We start from the raw sequence: 24,900 nt of genomic DNA on the forward strand, positions 1-24,900 counted from the left end.
GCAAGTGAGAGTCCGTGGGTGCAGATCAAGCAAATAGGGCAGATGCGGCAGTAGTTAGAATCCACAGGAAAGATTTTTATTTTGGATCCAAGGGAGATGTGAACGCGCGCATTGTCCTGGGGAAACAACCCTTTCTTCGTAGCATTCCTGCCTTTTTAATTCTGATTTCCTCACCCAAACACCGCAGAAGGATAGTGCAGTATTCAGAATTGACAGGCTTTCCCTTTTCCAATGAATCAATCAGAATAGTGCCACTAGCATTCTAAAAAACGATACCATAACCTTGTGTGTCAACAAAACTTGTTTGAATATGTTTGGACAGGAGATCAAGGTCGTTTCCATTTCTTCGATTTTTGTTTAAAATCTGTTGTATGATGGTGTACCCATGTGTAATCCGTAGTAACAAATCTGTCAATAAACTTTTGCAGTTCACTTTCAAACAGTTCCAAACGATCAAAGGAAAAGATGATTCGATTGCGTTTATGTTCAACTGAAAGCAACTTGGGTACTCATCACGCGGACACCTTAGAAAAACCTAATTCTTTTACGATAATGTTTTGTGCTTGCTCATTGCAAATACTTGCCGTCTCAGCTATCTCTCGGATTCTGGGATCATTTAAAATCAAGTCACAAATTTTATGGGTGTTTCCTGTAATATGGATATTTCCAATGCAGGGCTCAACCTCAATGCTGCTTCTGCTACGCTTAAATTCAGCTAGCCACTTTTCACCATGGAATGCGAGCGAGCGCGTGGAATCTCCCAGTGTCTCTACCATGTCCATATATATTTCCTATGGTGTTATGCCCTTTTTATGCAAGTACTTATTGACAGCTCGAAGCTCAACTTTCTCTATGTCACAAATTTCCGTCAATTTAGCCAACTTGGCGCCTTATAATCTTCTCACCTGAAACCATAAAGAAATTATATTTACACGGTGACTACCAACGATTATGGCTATGCAGCTGATGCATACAAGCATAAAACAATTGCTTCCATCCTAGTCAGGCCACAAACTTTCCAATCCACCCTAGGTTATGATTCAACGATAATTTAAAAATAATCATATAAACTTTGATTATTGCGTTAGTTACGTTTTCTCCTCTAACATAGCAGACGAAAAGACAGTAAATGCATGGCAAAAAGAATAAATCCATTTCATGCATTTAGTAATACCATATGAATCAATATATGTGATTCAGCGATACTTTCACAATCGATAATATTATAAAATCAAAGTTACTATGTTTGTAACTTCGTATTTCTTGAACCACTCGACCAATCTCGATCAAATATTCAACATAGATGCGGTTCTATCCTGGGATGTTTTTTTTTTTTTTTTTTTTTTTTTTTTATCATTTCACTTTGAAGGTGAAACTTAGGAGACAGATATTTTAAAATGATCGAATCTTTAGTATTCGTGACATTAGTGACGAATCTTTCTGGGTCTGTGAGATGTACAGTGACAATTCCCATGCAGTTCAAATCCAAATTCAGCCTCGCAACTTGCGGTAGGTTGAGGGGGATATATATCGAAAATGACCGATATTAGTGCCGAATCCATAGTTTTGTGGGTCGCTGAGATGAACAGTTGTTCAAGAGGCACGAAGGCACAAACATATTGACTTTCATTTATATATATATATAGTTTGTGAAAATATCGTTGAATCACATACATAGATTCATATGGTATTACTAAACGCATGAAATGGATTTATTCCTCGCGTCATGCCTTCACTGTCCCTTTGTCTCCTATGTTCAATGAGAACACACTTTTAACACAATAACCAAAGTAGTTTCATATGATTATTGTGAAAGCAACGTTAAATTACATACATTGATTCATATCGTATAAATAAATGCATGAAATTGATTTGTTGCTGGTGTTCCTGTTGTCGTTGCCTTTATTATCTTCTCATCTCCTGTGTTCAAGAAGAACACATAATTAACACAAAAATCAAGGTAGTTTTATTTAACTTCTAGCGAAAACCCGTTCTTCGCACGGGGAAAATAGTTTCTTTTTGGACATAAAGTGCTCAATTTGGATTTAAGCTGCACCAGTAGTGTCACGTTTCGTCTCAGGGACCCCAAAAACTATGAATTCGACACTAATATCAGTCATTTTTTACTCTTTTTACGTATCTCCCCCTCCCAATAACCTAAGTTGCTTGGCTGAATTTAGATTTAACCAGTATCTGAAGCTCATCTCAGCAATCCAGAGAACTATAGATTCGGCACTAATATCGGTAATTTTTGATCATTTTTAAATATGCCCCCCTCCCGTAAGTTTCACCTTCAAGGTGAAATGATAAAAATAACCGTATTTGTTATTGAATGATTTAAACCGTATTTGTTATTGGAATATATATATTATAACAACTTGTGTATTTTTAAACACTGTTCATTGAATTAGTATAATCGTTTCAAGAATTTGTAGTTTATATACTATGAATTATGTATGAATTAATGTAACACTAAAACGTGGTTGGAGGTTTAAGACTTCGGTGAAATAGTGCTCGTCATGAGATGCATGAAGTGTCTCGTCTTGATTCTCGTCTTGAAAACGAAATGAGAAATATAACGTTTTTGTCTCGAATTTAAAAATGCACTTTTAAATTCATGGGCAACACTACATTCTACCAGTCACACATTGGACGTCAATTCCAGTATAACGGGATGTTCCATTTTTTACCGTTGAATGTTCTGTAAACATACTGTGGAAATTGAGATGTTCGCCTTTGTTCCGGAAGCTATACATACTCCGGGATTTTTACTGTCACTTCACGGGATAATCACAGGATAATTGTTGGACATCGAAATGTTATCTCGCGATAAGCATATCCCTTTCAAATCCAAGAGAATTTCAGTGAATATTTCTATCTTCTGTGACCGGCACTCCCATTAAAATCTAAGGGAAAACCTTCCTTATATTTCCTTTCCCGTTGAAGATTTATTCCTTTCCCACTGAAAACGAAAGGAAATAGCATGGATATTTCTTCACTCTTGAGGTTTCTACTGTGGCAGATACAGTATATTGAAAACCAAGGGAAATCGCGAGGATGATTCCCATTATCCTTATAATTTGTACTGTGACAGGTACAGTTTTGTAAACGAAAATGGCCACTCATCTCTCTTTGAAAATTTCTGTACTTTAACTTACATTTGGAATTAAACAAATCTTGAATTTTTAAAGCCAGTTGAGATATTTTTGCAGAAATAAACTGTATAAATTTCCTACATAGAGTTTTCAAAATATAACCTTTTAAAGAGAGGTGGGTAGGAAAACCTTTTCAAACAAGACTGTACTTCGCACTGAAATCCAAGTGCAATCACATGAATATTCCATTCTTCTAAAAGTTTCTACTGTGACAGACATATCTAATTAAAATCCATTTGAATTTCTGTAGATATTTTCATTATCTTTGTAAAGATCCTACTGGGACAGATCTCGTTGAAATTGCCTTCTGGATATTTGATATTTGCCTTCATCTCTGATGGATATTTGCCTTCATCTTTGAAACTTTTATTGTGACAGTCACATCCTATTTAGATCCAAAGAAAGTCAGTGAACATTTCAATCATCCTTGAAGTTTCTACTGTGAAAGAAACATCTCATTGAATTCAAAAGGGAAATTTCGTCAAACCTTAAAATTCCTACTGTGGTAGGCAGGTCCTATTGAATCCAAGAGAAATCCCGTAGATTTCAGGGTATTCGGATCCCCGAGACCTACCCCCTGCGTACCAGCATTCAATCCCTGGTGGAATCACCTAAGTATCGCTGTTGTCCGAATGAATAATTAAAACTGTTTTGAATCAAGAGCTCAGACTTAGGAAGTAAGACATAGTAGAGGCATGATCTAGTGTGCTAACCGTATACTTCCAACCATAGCACTTCTTCATTTATCCTCCCATAGCACTTCTGTTACCTGGAACGCTAGAAAGTTTGTTGTACGTGCATGAAAGAAATGCAAAGCAAGAACTGATAACTTTGATTTAAGTTGACTATTACGAACACTTTCAACAAGTTGTTTCCATAAAAACACTTGGGAGCTATAATGACCAAGATTATATCGAAGTCAACTACAGAACACTTTCATTCTCATGATATTACCAATAGTGACTTTTCTCTCGCTACATGAGAATGCTGCTGCTCATTTGGCACCAACAATTCATCACAAAAAGATGTGTTAGTCCATTATCCACTCATAATCAATGTATTATTCTCCAGTTGAAAATTTTTTTAAACCTCGCTGAAATGAAATAAGCTATTATCGATGATTTTATGATTTTATGGAGGTTATGTATACAGGAAATTATGAACACATGGAAGCCAGAATGTTGTTTCTAATTGGATTCCATTTTTCTTTTTAGTAACTAAAACGAAATGTATGTGTTCTCTTGTATTTCTGTTCTTGCTGCCTTAGTTTAAAATAAATGTAAGCTTTCTACTCTTGTAGATCTACTATATTAGAAAAATTCTATAATAGTTTAAAGATATGAATCACCTTATGCACGTATCTTCTTTTTGGGCAGTGTTTTCATTAGGTTACTGGTCTATTATGTTTGTTTGCTAGATTCATTCTTGCAATTTAAATATAACACACTTTCGTACTAATATAATTCTGAAATTTTGTACAGACGTATACTCAATGACAGTACATTTTCCCATAAACGTTGATCTACTTATGGTATTACTATTAAGTTAATTAAGTGATTATAAATGTGTATTTCATGACAAAAATTAAAATTTTACTCTTTATCTACCTTTGAAACTACACTGATTCTTACCTTATGCATGTAAGAGAAAACTTCGCGCGTTTTCGTGTTACGATGATTTCTCGGAACGAATTAATTGCGCAATATGAGGGATAAATAGTTTTAGATTGTGTATGTGCATAGTTAACCTCAAATACTTGTTTAATTACTGTGGTAGTCTTCATCTAAATGGTGGAGGGATTCAACGCTAGATGGAGACCTTTATGTGGCGCCTCTCACGGAAAAGCTAGAAACTGTTGCCTTTCAACAAGTGTTCTTTCACCGTTTGCAACCAACTGAATAAAAATGGGACGAAGAATAAAAACATTGGGCACAATTTAATGTTTACACGACATTTAATAAATCTTAACTCGTGATACATTTATTTAGATATATTTATTAATTACTAAACCAGCTGATATTATCAATATTTTTTGTTCATTTCAACTCACCAAAAATGATCTTCTTTTTAGTTCATTAGCTCCTTGCATAAGCACACGGGTGCTTATAATTTCACTCCAAATGTATATATATATATATATATATATATATATATATATATATATATATATATATATATATATATATATATGCGTGGTACTTGATTTCTCAGTAAGTACTGGACAAATCTAAACCAATTTTGGTGAAGAAGTAGCACACTGTCTAAGGAATAAAGATCGCAATAGTTAGTTAGCTCGGATTGGCTTCATGTGGTACTTTATCTCCCGGTGACTATTTGTTGGATCTGAAAGAAATTTGGTAGGCAAATGACCCATTGTCCAAGGAATACAGATCACTATATTTGGTGTCCGAGCTACCAAGAACAGGTTTGGCTCGGCAATAGAGGTTGCGTTCCACAACTTTATATGCCGGAAGCTTTCAGAGTTCCGTTCACCTCGGCTTGTTTCATAAAAGCATTGTTTTCCAAACTTTTATACCGTAATTTTCTTTTAAGTCTATTATAACTTTCGTAAAAAAAAAAAAAAAAAAAAGTCAATTTTAACGCAACATAAGGCTTAACATAGTTTTATTCTTATATTCACATTCACATTCACATTCACATTCATTTTAATTGTTTGGATGTGAATTCGCTACATAAGTTAGATTTATTTTCGATACACTTTCAACATTGAAGTTTCATCGCCTACACGATGCTATCATGGAAACGCAATTCAGATCATCCAGTAGGATTCCAAGAATCTGCCCTGGTTTGCTTGAACAAGAATGCACATAGCAATTATACTTATAAAATATAGTAAAGACTTCCGACCTGGAACTATAATCCTCAAGGAGAGTGAACATCTTTTTTTTTTTTTTTTTTTTTTTTTTTTTTTTTTTTTTTTTAATGATAACACTTCCTGAACTCCCAGGACATTGCAATACATGTACTAGATATGTTGTTAATAACAGTATACATGAGAATAGTTTTAAGTCAATAAGATTCTATAAAATAGTGACTCTATGCAGCACTCAGTACTGAGGTTTGTTGTTGCTGCTGGAGGCTTTGGCTGGCACACTTCTATTCACAAAATCCTAGAATAACTTTCATAGACTAACCCAAGTTCAAAAAAGTGAGTTTTTGATTCATTACTGTTCCCACAGACCTGTACAGAGGGAATTGCATTTTCCCTTCGTTTTTTAAATAGATAGTACCTACAAGAAGTCGACGGTAGCCGAGCATATGAGGCACTGGGTCTTTATACGAAACTTGTGAAACTTCGTAGAAAGAGCGAAAGTTCGAAACTCTGTCTCAGATGCTTTCTTATTTATTTTTTAAACATGAAGACATGATTAAATTTAAAAATTATATTGATTTATGATAGATTAATTACAAGTTAAGCAGTTGGCAACACTATTGTTTACATATTAATAACAAAACTGGTTGTCGTAGCACTCGTTCACTTCTCAAGATACACCTTTTCTAAAGAGAAGTGCTTCATATATGTTATATTTTTGTGTAAATTGAAGAGGAAAAATAAATTAGTCGTGAGTGGGAAATGTGGTCTTGTAATTTGTTATAATCTTGTAATTTAATAATTTAGTCAAATATGAAATTAAGATGAAGTAACAAATTCTTGCTTCATATTTATGTTTTATGATTAACTGATTCATATCGAACTTTTGAAGAGAAACATCAAACCAACTTAAATGACCGTGTCTGTAGCGACAACTCTCAGTCACGACCCCCTCTTCAGTTTTACTACAAAGACGAAAAGAGAGTGAGAAAGAAGAGAAGGAGGTAGAAGAAAGGAGGAAAAGGAGAAATTAGGGGTAAATAATTACTGGATAATTATTTACATGTTGTAAAGAAACTTGAATAGTTATTAAAAGGTGGTTCATATTCGAAGGTTATTACTGGAGGATCAATTCTGAAGTGATCTCGAAAATACATATGTTCCCTCTTACTATCCGGACCTGGATCCAGGCAACTGCGCAAGTGGGCGTTGCCCTAACCCAGCCCAGGTGACGAGAATTTTTAATTTAATTGTTTGTCTGTGGTTTCGAAATGTTGAATAATCTGTATCCAGTATTTGAACTTCTATAATGGAGATCGAACACACATCTGAATCAGCCAAGGAAAAAGAAAAGTCAAAGTGTATATTTTCCACAAATAGATGTTTTGAGATTTCTGAAAAGACTGTCGTTATTCTGGCTTATCCTATTATTTTGGCTTTTCTCCTAGAGCCGATTTAAACTATTCTAGAGTCGGCTATCTTTCATAACCTCCATCGTATACTCATACATATAAGATGCTATTATACACTTATTAGAACATTATCACAGTAAATCAATATTAAATGCTACCACTTAAAACTAAATTTACCATTCATTCATACACTCTCACATACATACAGGACAGCGTATTGGCATGGATGATAACAGTTTTAAGAGAAACCATCTAACTACAATTTGGTGAACAATTATTACATTTACTGAGAAATTCAGGCACAGAATTTTATAACATGGAATAAGTGTACATATAAATGTATCAATTTATACATGAAATCGAATACTTGTAATGTAATAGTATCTATCGATCTCTCTTCTCTCTCTCTCTCTCTCTCTCTCTATATATATATATATATATATATATATATATATATATATATAGATAGATAGATAGATAGATATAGATATAGATATATAGATATAGATAGATAGATAGATAGATAGATAGATAGATAGATAGATAGATAGATAGATAGATAGATAGATAGATAGATAGATAGATATAGATATATATCATTAATATTATCATTACTCACTTATTCATATATTTATTTACTCTTTTTTCTATAACGTCGATTTATTTTCAGACACCCTATACTATATCAATACGCCCGAGACTGTTCAAAGGAGTATCACTATCTATATTAAAATCAGCAAATTCTTATAGTACATTAACTAACACGTGTGAGTTTTTATGAACTGATACGAATTTCTTTCACAGCAAACTACGGTAGATTTCACTTCACGCCTTCGAATTATTTTGTATGCAACGAAAATTTAATATCATTTTCTACATGCAATTATATTTCGGAAAATGTCAACAATGCGATTGTTCACAGAAAGGAACAAAGAGAGAGAATTTGAGACTGCTGCCTGACAACAAACATAATGCCACATAGACAAACTTTGAGTTAAGTGGAAACGCGAAATTTAATATTCTTAATAATTTGATTACTAGACTATATAAATGATTGTGCTTTTCAGTAACGTTTATTTTACAATGTAAATCGTCTAAATACCTATTTGTATGAGCCAGAACTAATATTTATTCATAATTAATCGCAAAAGAATGGTCATTTTCGTATTGACCAGATCCTTATGTTACTGAGTGACAAAACACTAGCAGTGAATAGTTTCTAACCGAGCGAGAGATGGTGTTGGTAGTACGATCGTTAACCATAAGCAATATACTATGTAGTTACGGTACGGAATTACTATGACTGGTCATTATGAATCAATAGGGTCTATGCTTACTACAAGGGACCAAAGGAGATGAATAATCAACAATCCACAGTACACTGTCCGTAAATAAATAAATCATACTCTCACTCACATGTTACTACGGTCAAAATACTAAATTATATATATACACACATATGCATGCTACATAGCACATAAACTAAGAAAACAAATATCAATGCATATTATTACATATGTTAAATCATGGTATCACACGAATTCACTGAACGAATTACTGTTTTCACCATTCTAAATCGGCTCTATAAATTAGGAAAAAGAAACGAAATAATCAGAGCCCAATGACCCTACTACTAACTAGATCATGGTTTTCCAAATACTTTAAATGCCCCAGAAAGGACATTAAAATTACCATCGTTCAATCGTTCAACCTTTCTCTGTTGGAAGCTGTGATCAACTCAGGAATAAGTGCACTGAGAAAAAAAAATTGTAAGTGGCGTACTTAAAAAGATAGGTTACATGCGTAATTCCTGCAGTTTTTGGACTTAACGTACAGCAGACGTATAACTGAAAATGCATGTTTTATAATACTTTCCGTATAACTGTTACATCTATTCGTACTTTCCATATGAAACAGTATAGGCGGTCAGGATCCCACATACAAATGAACGTATATAACATATAGCTGACGAAGGTATCATAAGTATATGTATGTGATATACGGAAAACTGTTAGATGTCAGACATCCTGTAACGGCATGATGTAACGTCTAAGGGCAGTGCCTATGTAGCATACGGATAACGTATGCTTCGTACTGATTTCTATAGTAAGCAAGAGGATACCGTATATTTGTACAATATACCGCTGTCCGGAGAACGCATTTTTCTCTGTGTGAAGGTCCTGTTAGCGTTTACACTGACATTGTGAAATTCAACTTAACTACAAAGAAGCCTACAAATACCGCCATGTTAATAATTAAAAAAATACATAAACTACATAAATAGAACTATACGTGGACAGGCCTATCGTAACCCAACTGATTTTGGTTTGGTAAGAAGGATATTCCAAATGTTTAGATCACTGAATCTTAATCGGGGGGCTCACAACACCAAAAAACTATTGCTATTGCTCTACTCCAGTCCACAGCCACTTGTTGACGTAATCATGACGTCGTTAACTTGAGATTCCTATTTTATGGTTTTCTTGACTGTTTTAGAGAGGAATTTCGCTCAGTTGAGACTTTCAAAAGGTTTCCTCACTATCTATTTCATAACTAATACACTTTATCTGGATTTTGCTGCTTTTTCGTGACAAAATCCAAATATATATCTGGAGCAAACTGACGTTGTTTTCCACGACGTGTTTTCCAAGTAGAGAATGAAAGGAATCGCGCCTTAATACGAGCTCTACAGAAATAGTTCCAATCAAAACGAAGGGTTTTGGCGGCGGAAAAAAAAAACGGATGAAACCGGATTTTGGGAGAATATGGGCATCTCAGAGGGACGAAGGGAGTCTAAATTATTCTGCCAAATATCAAATTAGTGGATAATTTCAAGAATTTCTGTCCAATTGCAGGCATATGTTTTCGTATAGCATTAAAGTGCATAATGTCAATAATCATCCATCTGAAATGCCCATATAGGGCTATCGGATTTACATTAAAATAATGTATAAATAAAGATATTATTCTCCGAAATATAATTCCTACGATATTATTCTGAAACTTCCACATTAATTTTGGTTTAAGTAAAGAACTAATGAATATACTACATGGACCGAAAATTACATTTTAAAAAATCGTATAGTACAGTACGTTCAAAAAATATTGGGCTCCTCCAAACAAAAATTTCATTACACGACTGTAATGGTACTCAGATTACGCAACGCAACAAATAGCATGGTTCCCTTGGCAAAATCATCAAATGAGAAAATACATATATATTTTTTTTTTGGAAAAAAGGTTAAAATGAAATATCTATATTTAATATTATAATGAATTTTTATAATAAATACTGTTTGTGCGGTACTTCAACTCAATCTGGAATAAGGTGTTGTATAAATTTTGAACCGAAAATGGTACATGTATAAGCCTTACTCCAAATTTAAACATTGTTCATGTTGATATATTTAAACCCTAAAACAACGAAAAGATTTCATTATTGTATATGCAGTGTTGCTTAATATAATCTAGAGTTTTGTTTAAAAGCATGGGAAACTATAATAACACAAAGTATGGATACGTGAACAGTAATTTACACTGTGGGTAGGTGGAGTAGCTCCGCATCTATAATGTTGAGCAAAGAACTGTTCATTTTAAAGGATAGGCAATCAGTAAATCCCTCTTTAACGGTAAACTCATGAAATCGTTTTCCTAAATTTACGCTGCACATTGATAATACTGTCCGTATTTGAGTGTAAGAACGTGTGTATTTCGTTGTTGCCTATTACATGTAAATATTGGGGAAAAAATGAAAATATAGTGAAAATACGGTTTCTTGCATACAACTGACAATCCTGTTATATGGTAAGAGAGACCTATGCATGACAACAAAGAAAAAGACAATTCATTTTCCATTATAATACCACTATACTTATTTTTTATCTATTTAGTATTTCAATTGATAATGAAATGTTGTCATTAATGACAATTAAAAATACAAATGAGCTCTTCATTAACTTGATTAATAAAATCATTATTATCAATTTATTTAAATATTCATACAATTTCCTTCTACTTAGTAAATGTTAATTTACAAAAGTGTATCTGTGTTTATTATTTTTTTAAATAATGATATTTCTTTGCCATTGACTACATTCTATAAAGTTTATATAAGGTCGGTCAAGATGGAGTTCCACAACCTTCATTTACAAAAATAATTTATACCAGGATTCTGTACTAGTTTTGTACTGTTTTGTACCAGCAATAAAAAGTTTTGTACCTGTCCCAAAATGTCCCAAATTTTAGATTTTAGTGTGGAACTCCAACTTGACCTCTGAGTTCTACATTCGCCGATTTGCATCAAAATGCCCTCATTACATAAAGAAAGTTTTGTACTGTTTTGTACCAACAATAAAAAGTTTTGTACTAGTCCCAAAATGTCCCAAATTCAAACTTCAAATTTGAGACACATAAACCAATCTCAGTCCCACTAACACATATATCAATGATAATGGTCTCATTAGATAAAGAAAGTTTTGTACTGTTTTGTACCAACAATAAAAAGTTTTGTACAAGTCCCAAAATGTCCCAAATTCAAACTTCCAATTTGGGACACATAAACAAATCTTAGTCCCATTAACACATATATCAATAATAATGGTCTCATTAGATAAAGAAAGTTTTGTACTGTTTTGTACCAACAATAAAAAGTTTCGTACCAGTCCCAAAATGTCCCAAATTCAAACTTCCAATTTGGGACACATAAACAAATCTTAGTCCCATTAACACATATATCAATAATAATGGTCTCATTAGATAAAGAAAGTTTTGTACTGTTTTGTACCAACAATAAAAAGTTTCGTACCTGTCCCAAAATGTCCCAAATTCCACATTCTAATGCGGAACACTAAGGTCAAGTTGGAGTTCCACATAGCCAGATTTCTTTCAAAATTGTCTCATTAGATAAAGAAAGTTTTGTACTGTTTTTTACCAACAATAAAAATTTTTGTACCAGTCCCAAAATGTCCCAAATTCAAACTTCCAATTTGGGACACACAAACAAATCTTAGTCCCATTAACACATATATCAATGATAATTGTCTCATTAGATAAAGAAAGTTTTGTACTGTTTTGTACCAAAAATAAAAAAGTTTTATACCTGTCCCGAATGTCCCAAATTCCACATTCTAATGTGGAACACTAAGGTCAAGTTGGAGTTCCACATACCCCGATTTCTTTCAAAATCATCCCATTAAATGAATAAAGTTTTGTACTGTTTTTTTTACCAACAATAAAAAGTTTTGTACCAGTCCCAAAATGTCCCAAGTTAGAAGTTTGAATTTGGGACACAAACAAATCTCAGTACCTTAAACACATACATCAATGATAATGGTCTCATTAGATAAAGAAAGTTTTGTACTGTTTTGTACGAACAATAAAAAGTTTTGTACAAGTCACAAAATGTCCCAATTTCAAACTTCTAATTTGAGACACATAAACAAATCTCAGTCCCATAATCATATATCAATGATAATGGTCTCATTAGATAAAGAAAGTTTTGTACTGTTTTGTACCAACAATAAAAAGTTTTGTAATTGTCCAAACACGTCCTAAATTTTAAATTGTACTGCAGAATTCCAACTAGACCTATGAGTTCGACACTCGCCTATTTGCATTAAAGTGGTGTTATTAGATAATGTTTTGATCTGTTTTGTACCAGTCCCTATCTACTTTTATCTACTATTTAAAAAAAAAAGTTTCGTACTTTCCCAAAAGGTCTTAAATTGCATCTTGTAATGCGGTCAAGATGGAGTTCCACATATCGCGATTTCTTTCGAAATAGTCTCATTAGAGCAAGAAATTTTTGTACTGTTTTGTACCAAAAAAAGTTTTGTAACGATCCCAAAATGTTTCAAATTTCATTTTTTAATGTAGACACAAGCAGTCATCTCAGCTTTCTATGTAACAATTTATAAAAAAATGTACTAGATTTTTATACTGTTTTGTACCAACAATAAAAAGTTTTGTACCTGTAAAAATGTCCCAAATTTTAGATTTTATTGCGAAACTCCAACTTAACCTCGAGTTCCACATTTGCCAATCTGCATTAAAGTGATGTCATTAGATAAAGTTTTGTACTGTTTTGTATCAACAATAAAAAGCTTTGTACCAGTCCCAAACTGTCCCAAATTCAGGCTTTCTTTATCTAATGAGACTATTTCGAAAGAAATCGGGGTATGTGGAACTCCACCTTGATCTTAGTTGTCAGCATTGGAATGTACAATTTGGGACATTTGGGGACAGGTACAAAACTTTTTATTGTTGGTACAAAACAGTACAAAACTTTCTTTATCTAATGAGACAATTTTGAAAGAAATCGGGCTATGTGGAATTCGGGCTGAGATTTGTTTGTATCCCAAATTCAATCTTCTAATTTGGGACATTTTGGGACTGGTACAAAACTTTTTATTGTTGGTACAAAACAGTACAAAACTTTCTTTATCTAATGAGACAATTTTGAAAGAAATCGGGCTATGTGGATTTCCAACTTGACCTTAGTGCTCAGGACTACAATGTGGAATTTGGGACATTTTGGGACAGGTACAAAACTTTTTATTGTTGGTACAAAACAGTACAAAACTTTCTTTATCTAATGAGACGATTTTGAAAATAATCGGGCTATGTGAAACTCCAACTTGACCTTAATGTTTGTTCCACATTAGAATGTGGAATTTGGGACATTTGGGGACAGGTACAAAACTTTCTATTGTTGGTACAAAACAGTACAATACTTTCTTTATCTAATGGGAACATTATCATTTATATATGTTTATGGGACTGAGATTTGTTTGTGTCCCAAATTTAAACTTCTAATTTGTGACATTTTGAGACTGGTACAAATATTTTTATTGTCGGTACAAAACAGTACAAAACATTCTTTATCTAATGAGACAATTTTGAAAAAATCGGGCTATGTGGAACTCCAACTTGACCTTAGTGTTCAGCATTAGAATGTGGAATTTGGGACATTTTGGGACAGGTATGAAACTTTTTATTGTTGGTACAAAACAGTACAAAACTTTCTTTATCTAATGAAACAATTTTGAAAGAAATCACGCTATGTGGAACTCCAACTTGACCTTAGTGTTCCGCGTTAGAATGTGGAATTTGGGACAATTTGGGACAGGTACAAAACTTTTTATTGTTGGTACAAAACAGTACAATACTTTCTTTATCTAATGGGAACATTATTATTTATATATGTTTATGGGACTGAGATTTGTTTGTGTCCCAAATTCAAACTTCTAATTTGGGACATTTTGGGACTGGTACAAAACTTTTTATTGTTGGTACAAAACAGTACAAAACTTTCTTTATATAATGAGACAATTTTGAAAGAAATCGGGCTATGTGGAACTCCAACTTGACCTTAGTCATTCTTTCCCAGTTAGTAGATTTATTCTTTTCCAGTTTAGCCAAAATTTCAGCTCATTCTGCATATTATATACTGTACTACGAGCATCATTTTCATTACTAAGACTACTTTATTTCCTTCGATCTTCTCCTTGTTGGGGAGAGGATGACTTACTAAATAAATTCGATGAAAAATTAAAAACCGGATTAAAATCCATTCTCAACTGTTTCTTAGACGACAAATCATGGCCACAAGCTTCTTTACCAATTGGAAATGGAGGTCTTGGGATTCGTCGCGCCATAGATATTGCGATTCAGCCTTTCCTTGCTTCAGTCTATGGTTCTCGACAATTAATAGGATCTCTACTCCAGTGGGAAGTCGATGTAAATACAGATCAAGATGTACAGGACTGTATGGCCGAATAGACTAATTCAGTAGGATTAAATCTCCCAACACTCGAAAGAAGAAACATCCAATCAGCCTGGGAAGAACCTATAATTAAGCATCATATAGCTTCACTATTAAGATCAACTGACAACGTCGAAGATAAAGCCAAGCTTCTTGCTGTCACCTTACCTTCACCTTCTTTGGGCTTACAATTATCTAACGAATGTTTTTGAATAGCAATTGCTCTACGCCTAGGAGTAGATATCTGCGAGCCACACCGTTGCTCCACATGTAACGCCCATGTAGATAGTAGAGTATTGCATGGCTTATCATGTAAAAACAGTGCTGGCAGACTTTCACGACATACCAGTGTAAATGATATCATACTGAGATCTCTCATTTCAACAGGCGTTCCTTCAGTGAGAGAACCGAATGGATGCAGCCGCAATGACGGAAAGAGGCCTGACGGAATGACGTTAGAGCCATGGAAAAAAGGAAAGGCGGTTGTTTGGGATTTCACCTGTGCAGACACTTATGCTCCTCAAATGTACCAGATACATCGGCTAGACCAGGTCTCGTAGGAGCTCGAAGAGAGGTCGAGAAAAGGAATAAATATATCAAACTATTGGACAAATATTTGTTTGTTGCAATAGCAATTGAATCAAGTGGATCATGGGGAAAAGAGGGATTTGACTTTATCAATGAAGTTGGCCAACGCATATCGTTAAAATCTGGGGATACCAGAGCTAGATCATTTTTTATTCAACGGATTAGCATAGCAATTCAACGAGGAAATGTGTCAGCTATCTTGGGAACTTTGCCAACGGGAAAAGAATTAGAAGAGATCTTCCTCTTGTAGGCAATTTATGAACTATTCGGGATAAAATTTTCGCCAATTAATAATAATACGATGATGATGATGAAGACCGTTAATGAACATAAAATTATTGTTTCTTGTTAATGCCATTTAAAGTTTTTTCCATGTTATATCTTTAAGTTATTTGTTTTCAATAGTGTTACGTATTTCGCAGATGGTTCTAAAACATTATTGCTTTGAATACACTGTTTATGTAATTTTTGTTTGTTCTTTAGAAATATACTGTAAATGTGTTACAGATAAACAAATTGTTAGAACATTAACTTTTATATATTGATTACAATTATTTATTTCTATGTTTACCTTTACATAGCTACATATAAACAGTTTGTAGAAAATATTTTAGACAATAATTCTCGATACAGTTGTTCGAGTTGTAAGATTCACTGATGAATCGAAATTTGTGTGACACCCTGTCTGTCCAGACAAAATGATTTTGATTTGAAGGAAGTTAGTTTGTTATTCATTATCAGTACAATGGAAACAATTTTTTTTCCTCAAATTAAAAGTTTCTCCTGGTCGAAACATTTTGTCTTTCATTATCGTTCCTCATAAACGACACTTGAATGATGAAATTCACAATAAAGTACAACTCATTTTTGTCGGATATAGCTGTGTGTTAAAACTTATATTATATTTGTTACGAAATAGAAACACTGTTTCTGCGAAATTTAGATTTAATAAGTTATTGAAGATGGAAAGTGTTGAAGAGAGACGGTGCATAAGGCACAAGGCACGAACATTTCTTCAAAAAATTCAAGTTAAGTTTGTTGTTTAAGTGCAATGAACACTAGTGCAGTTATTATATGGTTTAATGCATGTGTGGTTTAATGCATGTGTTAAGTGATAATCAGCAATTAGTAAGACAAATACCTTAAACAAAAATTCGAATATTCCATTGTTACAATACAATCAATTACCAGCAAAGTGAAATCGCGAACATTAAGAACATAAGCATATACACTGTGTAGAGATATTTCCCAAAACTGTCTTAACATACTCCGTTAAAAAGCATGGAAACCTATTATGTCATATCATATTTTATTATTGAAAGTAATCAAAGTTACAATCCATAAAAACTTCTCATCCTCGATGAATATCGACAATATTCCTGTTCACGTTATGCATTTCTGCATGAAGGAAGTATTTCCCGCGTGCACTGAGGAAAGACAAAAAATATTATGTTGTTATATTGTGATTCAACATAACAAGACTTAAAAGTTTAACTTTTGAGATTGAGTAAAAAATTATCATGAACTATAAAAATTTTAATTTTTGCTTAACTATTATGTTGTGCCAGGATGATACATATATGAATCAATTGAAGACATCGAGCTGAACATCGTGATTGAGTGTAAATTCTCATGAGTAGTTTTCTAAAAAATAAAGAAAAAATATGTTTATGCCTCTAAAGAAGTATATTATTTGTTGCCAATCTGATGTAGTTTATCTATAGTTTTTATGTTCTAGAATACATTGTTTATTAGTGTATGACTACATATGAAAATTATACACTGATAATTAACATACTGAGTCTATTGTTCTTTTATTTATCCTAACAATGGCATACATGTTCATAGTCCTAATAGTGACATTCATAATCCTAACTGTGACACATATTTTCCTAAACAGTAACACATATGGTCCTAAGAGTGACGTTCATAATCTTAATAGTAACACGTATGTTCCTAAAAGTGACGCACATAGTACTAATAATGACATATATATAAAATGTAATTATTGCTGTATAAATCATAAACGTATTTACTATTTTATTAAGACAAAACTATACAAGCAGTTTTTATATATTATATTTCTGTATGTATTATGCGCTTACATACACAAAAAAGTTTCATTAATAATATTCTAGCTCGGTAGGTTACGTGCATTTATATTTAAAGAATATTTGGACATAATATCAGTTTTACAATAAATTAAAAAAAAATATATATATTGTTTGGAGATATTGAGTGAAAGATATACAGTGATTTTTTAGGCAGGATAAGCATGTGCTTACATACTCAGATGCTTCTTCTTACTGGCAATTCTATCCTACATATACGTATATATTTTTGCGTCTCCCCTGTCATGATTGTCATATCAAATAAATGAGTAAATAGAATAAAATGAAAATTCAGTGAAAATCTTATTTAGGTTTTTGTTTGCATTTTTATTAATCTTTCCGGATTCAAAGACATATTTTTGTTCATTGTACCTCAAATTATTAATAACAAGAGAAGAAATTAGCATTGGAAAAGAAATAATAATAATAATAAAAATGATAAAGCTAAACTCAAAAATCCAAACAATATTCCCATATTAAAAAATCAGTTGACTTTTCGAAGGTGATAGAGGCACAATATATTAGGAAGATATATGTGTTAATAGCCATTATCTTGCAAAACTTTGATAATGAAAAATACAAAAATGACCCCAAACATCCTTTAAAACAAACAATGAAAGAAAACAGGAATTTCGTACAGTGTAATATAGCAAAATCTTACCACACTTCCAATCAAGATTGACGACTATGAAATGTTAATGCCACAACAGAACAGATGCGAATTGTTTCAATAAGCTTAAGCTGCTATTGTCAAGTAACCTCAGGTATTTAAAAAATACGAAAGAGAAACAGCGAACATAGATGTACACTTGAAAGGTCAATAAAGTATTTACCTATCCTCTGAGCAAAGATGCTCATTTTGGCTTATTCTCACTCAACCTCACGGTCATACTATCAAATTGGCATCATCCTCACTTGAACTCACACTAATGTTATTTCAATATTACGGTCTCAACATCAATAAGATATCATCATATTCACTCAAACTCATTTTGACATCACATTCACATGATTTCGATCTCACGTTCACACCGTCAGTCTATCACGCTTATTCAAAGTTACGCTCACATCATACTCACTCAATCTCAAACTCAGATCATTTCTATCCGCAGAAAAAAAAGAACATTTAATCTGATAACTTCAGGACCAAGCGGGCGAGAGTAGAATACACCATTCAATGGAAGAGTCAACTGAAGGAATGGTATGTATCCATGCCTATAGGGATTAGATCGCCATCTAGAAATTAGATATTATAGATATTGCACAGTGTAAAACCTGCACGTACAGCAGAACGCTATAAGTTAGAAAAAATGTTTGTACGAGTTGAGAACGAACTAGAGGCCCCAAACGCTAGAAGGATGTGCTCTATCATGGAGTCATCGCAGATCACAGTGATAAAAATGACGATTTGGATCTACTGTAATTGCTGTAATATTTTCCACAAGTAGAAGCTTTGCTTTGTATATACTTAAACACAAACAATTTGCTGAGCAAAACAATATATTCACATAAAAAACTACATACGTGTTAAAATTTCGCCAACTAACATTTTGGCTTCATCAGACACTATATAGTCTGTTAGTGTCTGATGAAGCCAAAGTGTTACTTGGCGAAACTTTAACACGTATGTAGTTTTTTATGTGAATATATTGTTTTGCTCAGCAAATAGTTTGTTTGTGTTTATGTAGTTGCTGAAAAGTTATAAGTGTATTTTCAAGAAGGATTACTATAAGAACTACAAAGATTAGTGAAAGAGAATACTAATTTCAACATCTCTTGTTTCGAAGGAAGACATTGAATCAATTTTAGCGAAATATAATGAGGTGGAGTCTTGGTTATTCCATTTTCTCCCACATTCTTATTCCACCGATTGTGGTTCGAATTATCGACATTTTGTTAAAGCCAGAGAATAAATGTCAGACTTGGAAATAAATATATTTTTTTTAAAAACTTACAGATGGAAAACTATGACTATCTGCTTATAGAATTTAACACTAAACTAACTTAACTTTGCAGTGAAAATTTCTTATATTTCTAAATATTGGTTTATGTTTTGTGTCTTTTCAAATATACCAGCCTTCGTTAACTTTGTATGCGCATAAGTGAGCGGAGAGGATTAGGAATACGGTTTATCAGATGATGAAGATAACGATCAAACTTGGATTTCAAATGATGACCAAGATGTTTTAGATGAGGGTGGTGATGTTTTCGATGAAAGAAACGACTGTGTTAATTGCAGTATAACACAATCCCCATCAGATAATAAATAATCATCAAAGAAGACAGTACAGAAAAAGGCGACAGAGTTTCACCCTCTTCCTGCAGGTCCAGAATATGAAGAAATACCACCAGTTCCTATTAGCCTGCCACCAGAAGATTATTTCAGAAAATGAAGAAAGAACTGAAATTTTCCTGGCGACGTGATTTTAGTAACCCTTCTCGGGCTATCAGCCAGATGAAGCTATTGACATCCGACGTTTCGAATGCAGACATTTCATTCATCTTGAAGGATCTTAATCTTCTGGTACAATCCCTGAAGATGAATGCAATGTCTGCATCGAAACGTCGGATGTCAATACCTTCATCTGGCTGATTGCCCGAGAAGGGTTACTAAAATTTCTGAAAATATATCCCTGAAACCATATTTGAAGCAATCTGCTTACATACTGGTCAGATATACATATCTAACATCGGAAAGCTACTGAATTGTACAGTGTAAGAAGTCAAAACTTTTTTTTCATTAGTATTATTATGTCCTACCTGAAATATCCGAGAATCCTAATGTAATGGGAAACGAAATCAAGGATTGCTGTTGCTGCTGACATCATGCAAAGAAATAGGTATTTCATACTTACAAGGAAAGTACTTGGGCTCGAACGTCAGAATACGCAGAAAAAAGAAAGCATATGTAATTCTACCACCCCGAAAGCAAACAGTGATGCCCGTTTTTCTGCAAGATGGTGGAAACATCCGCACGAACAGAAAAATGTAGAGCACGTGCCATAACTACAGGGCGTCTATAAAGTCTATCCTTGGGCCATTTTTGCGGAAAAGGGTTGGGTAGATAGAAAAATCGGGGAACACGCATCCCATTATTGTTACGGGCACACATTTTGAATGAAAAAAGTTAGGGGGCGCGGTGGTTCAGTGGTAGAGCGTTCACCACCGGTGATTGGGGTCCTTAGTTCGATCCCAGCTCGCGCTGTGTGGACTTTGTGGTGAACAAACACCGTCCTCGTGGGTTTTCTCGGGTTTCTCCCGTTTCCTCCCACTTTTTTCATTCCACAATTTCATTCATTTCTCATCATCACCGTCTCCTTTAGCCTAACCGGTATAAGCGTGGGACGTAAAACTCAAAGATTTCATTTCATTTTCAATGAAAAAGGTTAGTCTCATGGTCCCTTGGAGGGTCTCAAACAGGGCCAAATCAAAATTTTCAAATGGTAAGGTGGTCAGGTAGTATATCGTTGGAAAGGTATTGTGAAAAGAAACAAGGTGAAACAAATCCTGAGTCTCTACACTTACCCTGTACAAAATGGTAGACAGTCAAAATGTTAACACAGTTGTCATGAAAGAGTTTGTGACCACCATCTTGCGTACGCTACGCATACACACTCGGGATTTCTTGCAGATTGTTTCTTTTCACGATACCTTGCAAACGATTCACTACTTAACCCTCCTTACTATTTGATAATAGTGAGGTGGACCCTGTCTAAGGCCCCTGGGGGACCTTGAGGCAATATGTTTTCATTCAACATCTGTGCCCCGAAAAATAAAGGGATACGTGTGCGCCGATGTTTCCATCCACTCAACCGTTTCCGCAAAAATGGAGTTCAGTTGATTTTGAGTTTAACGTCCCTTTCAGCAGCGAGACTATATGAGAGGGGACCTACTGATTAACGTGGAATCTGAGTCACATGAGTTCTCACTGGTAATCTAGCCCCGGTCTCCCGACGCCAAAGCCAAAAATGGACGTGTAGCTGACAAATTATATATATGCTTTCAAGAGTCCAGTGGTAAATTCGGTCCCTGTATTGCACGGAACGTGGAAGATTTATGACCTCCTAATGTAGTAGTGGACATAAGTGCAAGCGGGAAGATAACGAAAGAACATTTTGCCAAGTTTTTTGTGTCCGTATTAAATTCACATTTATCTGACAACGATACATAACTTGTACTGTGTCACTCTTGGTCGGGACACGAGGATGAACATATCCTCCGGGATGCCTATGTAGGAAAATCTGTCGGTATGAAACCAATTCCACCAAAAACTGCAAAATATGCTCAACCTTTGGATATATATTTCTTTCGACAATACAAATTGTACGCCAAGCGAACTACTGATTGCTTCCAGTTACTTTTCCGTGTGCAGCAGCCGATTCACATCATCGCTTCTTTCTCCTGAAATTATATTCGGTCATTTACAATCAGTGCTCAGATGATATCTATCTACCAACAAATCGTTACGCATGGCAGAAAGCTGGTTATGACAATGATGAACCTGTGCAAGCTTTCAAAAATGTAATCGATGTGGCTTTCCATACGGACATTACAGAGTGTGCGGTGTTGGCATGTGACAATTGTTCTTTTGTTACCTGTGCGTCCTGTAGTCTTTCGTACTGCTTTGATCATTTTATTGAGAATAATCATGTGCACTTACAGTTACGCCCCGTTATCTACGTGCGGCTCCTACCGTGACCTCTCGTGGTGGTTTCCAATATCTTGCAGATAAATGATCGTCACCATTTGCTTGAAGGTAAAACAACTTGTTTCGTCTTCTGTCTTTTCACAATACCTTTCCAACGATATACTACTTGACACTCCTTACCATTTGAAAATTTAGGTTGGACCCTGTCTGGGACCCTCAAGGGGGACCCTGGGACACAACTTTTTCACTCAAACTGTGTGTCCCTAAAAATAATGCACTGATTTTTCCATCCACCCAACCCTTTTCCTGGGTCAGATTTTATAGACGCACTGAAGTTAATGGCACGTGCTCTACTTTGCTCTGCTCTTGAGGATGTTTATAGTATCTTGCAGAACAATGGACATCACTGTTAGCTTCTGGGGTGCTAACATTACACATGCTTTCCTTTTTGTGCGTATTCATCCGTTCGAGCCCAAGTAATTTCCTTGTTAGAAAACAGTTGGAATTACGTGACGATGGAAAAGTTTCAACCGAAGAAAATCTTCTAATGTTTTTTTTTTTTTTTTTTGGAAGTATAGTGTAAAACTTTACACTTAAATGTAATAATTAATAAATTTGTTTTTGAATCTTTGAAAATATATAATAAAAGCGTAAAGAAAGAATTTAACTATTTCTCTTCTAAGGTACACGCAATCAAACAAAATGAAATCTCTTGTAACGTCGTACTGCTATACCGTTAAGGGTAAAGGAGACAAGTGATAATGAAAAGTGATGAAAAATTGGTGGAATGAGAAAATGGGAAGAACCTAGAAAACCCATGACCTTAATGTCGTCCACTACGAACTCGCTTGGCAAGGAATCAAATCAAGGACTCGTCGAACAGGATGTAAGAACATCATCATTGAACTACCACACTACAGGCGTAAAGAAACAAAATTAGGAATATTTCTATATCAAAAACCCTGTTCTTCAATCAAAAGAATTAAAATAAAATATCAAAATTGTAAAAACATTGTAAGGTAATTATCGTATACATCAAGACCGGACGTGGGGTTACTCGTAACCCACTCTAAAAACCAATATTTTGGGATCATTCTACGGTCGTTTATATTAGATGTGTATATGTAAAGGAAAATTAGAAATTTGAGACAAAAACTTTTCTCCGGACTGAGGATATTAAGAGAATGCAATACTGAAAAGAGTATACTGTAAGTCATGTTTACATTACTCGTCACAGAACACTGCAAGGGAAATTGACACTTAACAGTAAGCAAACACCAGGTAGTGATCCGTGTCAAGAGCAATTGCACAATCACAGCTGGGAGATGACTTGTTCTGTGTGAAAAGAAGTGGGGCTAGAGGTAACCGTCTATAGCTATTGCTATCAAGAACAGTGTACCTGGGTTTTTTATGAAGTATAGTTATTGTCTGCATTTTCCTGTCCAATCACGCTTTTGCGTTCCCCACCAATGGGTTCAGATGTATCACTTTTTTGTATTCTACAGTGCTACGAATTCGATCTCCATCCAATCGTCCTTTTCATGCGTTCACTGTATGCACCAGCAGGATACTGTTAAAAGCTCGAATATATGTACTACAGATGCATGGTGTGAGGTCCACTCACTAACTGGTGTTTGATACGAACAAGAAATTATTTCTAGCGGTTTCAGGAGTAATCCTACTATGTCTGGATAGAACTATTCTCTCCAGCCAGGCAGGAAACTATTCTTTTCTCAGTTTACATCACGCACACGATCTCATTAACATTACGGTTTAGAACTCTCCCTCACTGATATTCTCACTCATTTGAAGTCAAGTGAGTGTGAGTTTTGAGCTTACTAGTGAGTTCGGACACGTTTGCCTGTATGTTCTATTCTATACTCTTCTATTTCATGGAGAATTCTAGGCATTCTACTCTCCTAAATTTAAATCTAAATTTTCGTCAGTTGTGTTGGTGGAGATGGAGAAGATGAGGGATATTAAATAGAAGCAATGAGTAAAGAAGAAAAAAATTAATCACATAGATAGTGCTCTATTTTAAAAAGAAAAATGTTCAATAAAATCTTACGTTCGAGGTGTGGCATATCCCATATATACTATATTGGAAGATGTTGATGGACAGTGGCTACTAACAAAATGGTTCCAATTCTTACATTCAACTGCTGGGAAACGATGCTCGTCGCTTACTGTTTCTGCAAAATATTCGAAAGATCGCGAATGGCTGCAAAAAACTAAATAAAAATACATTTATTTGATGCTGCTATGAGAAAAATAGCTTTACATGAATGGTTGAAAATATTAACGATATAAGTAACATTTGGTCAAAGATCTGTAAGTGATAATTACACACAACAAAATTCATGTTATAAAAAGATCTAAGCAGAATGATGT

At 34.2% G+C, this 24,900-nt stretch overlaps 1 protein-coding gene across 1 annotated transcript in view; it reads right to left on the reverse strand.

Moving 5' to 3' along the window:
- Positions 1 to 16,310: 16,310 nt before the first annotated feature.
- The window catches only part of LOC145685284 (pancreatic triacylglycerol lipase-like), a 37,891-nt gene continuing 29,301 nt past the window's right edge, over positions 16,311 to 24,900 (reverse strand). The window contains exons 5-6 of the mRNA XM_081757652.1: positions 24,578 to 24,740; positions 16,311 to 17,177 (exon numbers count right to left, since the gene is read on the reverse strand). Coding sequence (XP_081613778.1) covers positions 17,102 to 17,177; positions 24,578 to 24,740 — 239 coding nt within the window. The 3' untranslated portion in view covers positions 16,311 to 17,101. The remainder of the gene's footprint in view (positions 17,178 to 24,577; positions 24,741 to 24,900) is intronic.

The sequence above is a fragment of the Thermobia domestica genome, chromosome 5, assembly GCF_964235325.1.
Source record: "Thermobia domestica chromosome 5, izTheDome1.hap1.1, whole genome shotgun sequence".
NCBI lineage: Eukaryota > Metazoa > Arthropoda > Insecta > Zygentoma > Lepismatidae > Thermobia > Thermobia domestica.